This window comes from Diospyros lotus, chromosome 13, assembly GCF_014633365.1.
Source record: "Diospyros lotus cultivar Yz01 chromosome 13, ASM1463336v1, whole genome shotgun sequence".
Lineage (NCBI taxonomy): Eukaryota > Viridiplantae > Streptophyta > Magnoliopsida > Ericales > Ebenaceae > Diospyros > Diospyros lotus.
Window position 1 is genome coordinate 5,611,969 of NC_068350.1, and position 6,987 is coordinate 5,618,955.

The following is a 6,987-nucleotide window of genomic DNA, read 5'->3' on the forward strand; positions in this document are numbered from 1 at the left end:
AATTTAAGCATTCACATAGCTCGAGCATGAGCAATATGTTAATTTTAATTAAGTGAGTTGCGAGCTAAATTTTTGTCTTGCGCAAAAGTTAAAGGTCTAATTTATGATTTATTTCTCTTAACATAATCAAGAATACAAATATTAAGGACCATGTAAAAATGATGATCACAAGATACGATAGTTTACATTCTACGAACACTGTTTAAATACTCTCAGTGAATCTGTTATGATTTTAACATTCTCCTATTAATTAGACCACTGCTAACAACACCTTACTGTCAGGTAAAGAAATTTTGAATAATAATTTAGCATAACAATAATAATAGATCAAACATTTATATCACAGGGGAGGCAGCTACGTAATTCTAGATCTTAGTAATAATTTATAATTATACTACATCTTTAATCTTTTGGCATTATTTTGAATTTTTTGATAGAGAAACAAAATTGATTGGATAAATATATATTTTCCTGTATTTTTCAACCGGAGAACCGGTTATTGCAAGTTAACAGGGACTGCCAAATTTAATATAAGTAGAGTGTGGGGGGGAAGAGCTGCAGAGTCTCGGGGAGTTGAGTGTTTCAGAAGCCGAGAGAGAAGAGCAGCTTGACCGCCGATCATGGCGTCGTCCTTCGACTTCAACCGCATCACCGACCGGTTCAACACCCACATCACCCAACGGATCGCCATCGGCACGCGGCACGAGGCCACCACTCCGGCCGCCCTCAAGGCCGCCCTGGCCGAGTTCATCTCCACCTTCATCTTCGTCTTCGCCGGCCAGGGCTCCGGCATGGCCTACAGCAAGATCACCCACGACGCCCCCACCTCCCCCTCTGGCCTCATCATCGCCTCCATCGCCCACGCTTTCGCCCTCTTCGTCGCCGTCTCCATCGCCGCCAACATCTCCGGCGGCCACGTCAACCCCGCCGTCACCTTCGGCGCCTGCCTAGGTGGCCAAATCACCGTCTTCCGCTCCATCCTCTACTGGGTCGCCCAGCTCCTCGGCTCCGTTGCCGCTTGTTTCCTCCTCACGTTTGTCACCGGTGGCATGGTAAGCCTATAATTATATTTTGTAAATATGAAAACCCGTAACTTTGTAGACTACTAGCTAAACATATAAAAATTCGTCAAGAAGTCTTTTTAGGAGGAAAAAAGTTACAATCCTTTATATGGCTTGGTGTATATATCTAAGTGAACTCACGAATTGAAGCTGTAGCTTATAGGGTGGTGTGTGTGTGTGTGTGTAGATATAGAAATTTACGTGTGATTTGAAATATTTGATTATGCAGAGCACGGGGGCGTTTGGGTTGACGGGAGTGAGCGTATGGCAAGCGTTCGTGTTGGAGATCGTGATGACCTTCGGGCTGGTGTACACGGTGTACGCCACCGCACTGGATCCAAAGAATGGCAGTTTGGGAACAATCGCGCCAATCGCCATCGGCTTCATAGTCGGGGCGAATATTCTGGTGGGCGGGGCGTTCGACGGGGCATCGATGAACCCGGCGGTGTCCTTCGGGCCGGCCGTCGCTAGCTGGACGTGGACGTACCAATGGGTCTACTGGGCGGGGCCTCTGGTCGGCGGCGGGCTAGCTGGCATTGTCTACTCCTTGTTTTTCATGACCCATTCGCACGAGCCCTTGCCTGCAACCGAATACTAGGGCCCGACCCGATAGCTTGTTTTTTTTTTTTTTTTGAATATGAATAATTTGTAACCGTAGGATCTTCATGGGTTTGTGATTATTGTTTTTTTGCCACTTGTCATCGCCGTTGGATCGTATCTGAGATCTTGTCGCCGAGTGTTTTGTAATGATGTGATTGTGCCAGTTGTACGATTTCACTATGCCAGAGCATATTTGGACTCTTGTTCATGAATTTGATCGATATGTTCGCATCACTATCTTTGCGCCAGTTCTTTTATTAATAAAACGACACCCGATTTGCTTGGTGGGGAAGACATAGTTTTTATTTAATTCAGTTAAATCACAACCAAAGGTTTAGTTGGTATTCGGGATAACATTATGTTTAATCCAATTAAGTTTTAAAGGAGAAGAGAATAAAAATATGAAACTAAAAGTTGAAAGACCAGAATAAAGAAAAGAGGGGGGGGGGGGGGGGGGGGGGGGTCCTAAATAGCATTTTAAGCCTTTTAGTAGTTTTCATTAAAAATTAAAGAACACTGTCCCCAAATCAAGAAAAGATTCGCTTTGGTGTGAATTATGGGGGCAAAGTCAAATAAAAGCGAAGAGCGGTTGCACGTATTGCTTCGTTCCCATCTTTTAAGCTCTTGTCGTTTATCAAATCAATGGTAATATATATATATATATATATCTATATCTCTAGCGGCAGATCCACAAATCATCAGATTGAAATTTTAAAAAGTTAAAATTAAAATATTAGTATAACAAATTTTTATTAAATTTGAGTCGACGAGGTTTTAAAATACAAATTTCAATTATAACGAAAATTATATTTATTGTAAGATAAAGTTCTCTTTCAATATAGAAATAGGTAATATAATATAAGATAAATCAATTTAGTTATCATAATATATGTATCTAACCTTTTACTCTGAGTCGACTCGTTACACAATTCAACAAGTGTAGATATTTAAAATTTTTGTTCAGGAATCACATTATGAACATAATACTGCAATTCAAATTTCAAAACACGAATATTTCATTGCTAAAATATTCGCGATAGAATTTCTTTGCAAACATACAAATATTAACACTATTGAATGATTCAAATGAATTTTTAGAATCTAAAGCCACATGATATAAGGAGTTCTATTGATTTATGATTAAATCATATTCTTAACTCCATAAATATAAAATCTATTGCTTAGTTGAAAATACCAAAGTGATAATGGATCATGATTAGAAGTAGAGAGCTGCATATAATATATTTAGAGGTGGATTGTAATTTTTTATACATTGAACTATTATTAAAAATTATTTTTTATATTAAAAAATTAAATATAGTAAGAGTAGCTCACATATAAATTCACCTGCTCCATTGTGATCTTTCAATTTTTTTTTAATTTATTTTGTTATCTCTTCAATAACAAATCATTTATTTTAACAAAAAGTGATTATTGCCAAATTTCAACTCCAAGAAATTCATTTATTTATTTATTTTCATAATATATAGGAATATGAAGCATCGGCCTATCCTCTTTACAGAATAATAAAGCAAATTGGTCGCTGCTCCCATCTCTCCGGGCCCCTGTTGTCACTATCAGCACGAAGCTTTGTCATTTAAGATCCGTTATGCTCTGCCACAATGAAATGAAATTTAAGACAAATGATACCATAACTTAGTTAAGTGTCTTAAGTATAATTCATTTTACTATTTAGGGTAAATTCCACCAAAAACCCATGTACTTTAAGTAAATTCCACTTTTGAATACTTGAGTGGACCTAAGAATAAATTTTAATAATTTGAAAAAAGATTTGGGGCGGGTGTGCTGTGAAGGAATCACGTGGTGGGTGGTGCAATCATTCAGCCTAGTTGGAGTCGTTGAATTTGATCTCATCTAATATACTTTTTTTATATTTCTGTCCCCTCCTTGCTCAGAGCTGCTTCCGCATTGTAACTATTGTACTGTTGTCTTATTAATACAAACTTAAATATACAAATTTTAAATTAAGCAGTATTTAATTTTTATTTTTTTAATTAAAATTTTTAAATAAAATAAGTTTCGATATAATAATAAATTATTCGCAGATTTATCCTAATTTTGAGAGATCATAGCTATTTTTTTTTATTTTTTTTGGATAAGATATAAAAGGGTATTTTAATAATAAAAGCATTTTAATAGAATAGATAAATATGTGTGTCAGGAGTCAAATTATTGAGGCTCTTGAGTTGTGAAAATCTTTTAAAATTATTTTAATTAAATACTAAAAAGATGTTTTATGAATTTATAAAATAAATGTTATTGAGTTTTGAAAAATAAAATGTTATGCCATTTTAATTATAAAATTAGAGTTAAAAAATTTAAAAAGGAGATTTAATCACTAATAAAATAAGAATTAAAAAATTAAGAAATATCTTTTATAACTATACATGCATAATTACACTTGAAAGACTCTCCTTGCTTGTCATAAAAATCATTATTTTAATAGGAATAATATTTTATTTATTTCTTTAATCCCATCTCTCTTTTGAGAATGAAATATTTATTGAATTGGTGTTTGTTAATTAAGATATAAATAAAAAATAGAATATGAAAAGTATTATACATAAAAGTAAGTTTTATTGTATTTATTAAATTTATCTCTCAACTCTTCAGATAAATTTATTTTAATATTTACAGATAAGAAAAAATGACGTATGTGTTCTCTAGTGTATTCCAAAAAAATTAACAAACAGTTTGATAAAATTTTAAAATATTTCTCAATGTTATCTTAATCATTCTATATTTTAGTTCAAAAAATATTTTAATTTTATCTTGATATAATCTTATTTTTCTCATTTTAACAAACACTACTATATATAAGTTGGATAACTTATACAAAATAATAAAAAAATAAATAATTTCTAAATAAATTTTAGGTTACCTTTCAATTGTACTCATTCATTAGATAAAAACCCCCCAAAAAATAAAAAAAATTCATAAAAATGATCCTCCTAGGTTACCTTTTAATTGAGATAGAAAGATGTTGTAAACAATTCCTCCGCCACTTTTATGTAAATTCTCAATTTATCTTATTTCTTTCTCAACCATCACCAATTTGGGAACAAGAGATTGACAATAGTAATCAAATTTCTAACTTGTTAGCAATACAAGGAGAAAAGAGAGGGAAAGAAAGGGGAGGGTATTTTTGTTAAATAATTTTTTTTTTAACATTTGTAAAGTAATAATTATAGAAAAAGTGTAGCTAGAATTATAAATAGAGTTATCATTTTCCATTTTGTAGAATTCTTAGAGATTGAAGACTATCAAACGCACAATACATTCTTTATTCAAACACTTTGATACCTAAGTTATATAATCAAAAGAAGTTATGGAGTTGTTTTGTAAGGAAGAAATGTGCTACTTGGGATGACGAGTTGTGCTTTATTTATAGTTGAATTAGGTGGGAAGTCATAAAGATTCCTAATTCTTCTAGATTAATATGAATTTTGTTTATCTCTATCTATTACATAATTTGTGAAAAAAATATTGAAAGTATGTTTGCATGTCTTTATTACGAGAATATCTTGAGAGAGACTTTTCAAGAGATGTTGCGGACTTTCCCAAAAGTTCTTGGTTCTTCGTCACAAGAGTTTGTCAAGAGGATCTCCCAATGACCCTTTAATCAAGAGAGTCTCCGAGACCTTACTCTATTATATTTTTTTTTTTTACTCTTATGTTTAGTTATCGGTTTTGTTAGCTTAGTGGATGGGCTATACTCTTATACGCATCAAGAGGTATCTTTATACTTTTATCAAATTTTAAAGATGACGAGTATAATTTATCCTAATTTATTTTATTCCTCAACAGCTTCCTGTCCCAACCCTCATTGTCTCCATGACTTGGATCCTTATCCTATAGCAAAGTCATTCCACATTCTAAACTTCAATATAAAATTTTGTAGTTTATCAACATCAGGTTCAGCATTGGACAGCTTGCTTCTTCAAGCAACCAAACTCGTTGGTACCTAAATTTGAATTTGACCCGAAAAATATACAATAATCATATTTAAGTTTCTTTTTAATATTTGAATTTTAATTCTTTACAATTTATCTATTATTTAATTTGACTATTTTACGTTAATTGACTTATTATGAAAGCAAGAAAAGAGTTCTAAGAGAAACGACAGCGTTTGATAATTGATTTAAAAAGTTTTTATAACTTCAACCATAGGACAGAGCCTTGCGGGCCTGGTTACAAGGATGGGCTTCGACCTGAGGGCTTGGGCCGGGCCATTTGGCCCAAAAACTAGATCCCAATATTAATGGCAGGCCCTGTTCCTTTCCCCTGAATTTCTAGGGTTCGTCGAACAAAATACCCTCAAAACTGAACCAAATTGTTTGGTTTATTGTAACAGCTTGACGAAGTTATAAATACCCTTAATTAATCTCATGAGTCTCAGCAATACCTAATTAACCATTTTTATAAGTTTTTTGATTAATGAGAACAAACACAACCCATCCAATATTAATTAATTTTATTAAAAGGGAATCAATTACGTGAATGGGAATTAACATGCCAGTCATCTCTAATCATGTCTGGCATCATGGTTAAGTGTTTGTCATTATTCTTTTTTAAAGAGTAACTTTGTTGTTTTTACCTTGTTATCACAAACTTATTGTATTCTATCTATTGTCCTCACAAAAAGCATAATTTTGGTGTTTACATAATTAAATTTCACTTGTGAATTGGGTAATTTTTTTTATAGTAATTTTAGTATTAAAAGTGTTGTTATTGAAATACAATAATAAATTTATTTGATTAGAAATATTATCGTCAAGCCACTTGACTTTGCAAGAAAGAAAACAATTAGAGGATGTAGGAAAGTTATCGCGTAAACACTCCGATATTTAAGTTAGATAATGAAGATGATGAAACAGTATTGAAATCAGTATTAAAGACATACATTTTCTAAAATGAGTCTCCACTTATTTATAAAAGGGTATCGAGTAATCCTAAGTAGTTTAGGATTAGAATTTTTACAGATAACGTCTATTGTAATTTTTAAAACTCGTTAGGATTATGATTTTTATGGATAATGTTTACCTTAATATTTTGAAATCTTTTTAAAATTAGAATTCTTTATAGATAAGTGCCTATCATTTTCATAGAATCTTTAGAGATATTTTTGAATATTAGAGTTATCTAGTTTGCGTGTTGTAGGGGACCCCTTTCCCTGTTTATAAGGAAATTTACACATTTTAATCCCAAGAATTATTTTGGATTTTTGAGATTTTTTTGGTCTTTTAATGGATTTTTGCTTATGACACAATAATTGTTTCCCACTTTTTCATTCGAGTTTTTTGGA

At 32.5% G+C, this 6,987-nt stretch overlaps 1 protein-coding gene across 1 annotated transcript; it reads left to right on the top strand.

Moving 5' to 3' along the window:
• The first annotated feature begins 544 nt into the window (after window positions 1-544).
• Window positions 545-1,895, top strand: LOC127788550 (aquaporin TIP1-1-like). The gene is made up of 2 exons (XM_052316964.1): window positions 545-1,052; window positions 1,291-1,895. Exons 1-2 carry the CDS (start codon window positions 621-623, stop codon window positions 1,657-1,659), a joined length of 801 nt encoding a protein of 266 aa, XP_052172924.1. The 5' UTR covers window positions 545-620; the 3' UTR covers window positions 1,660-1,895.
• The last annotated feature ends 5,092 nt before the right edge of the window (window positions 1,896-6,987 follow it).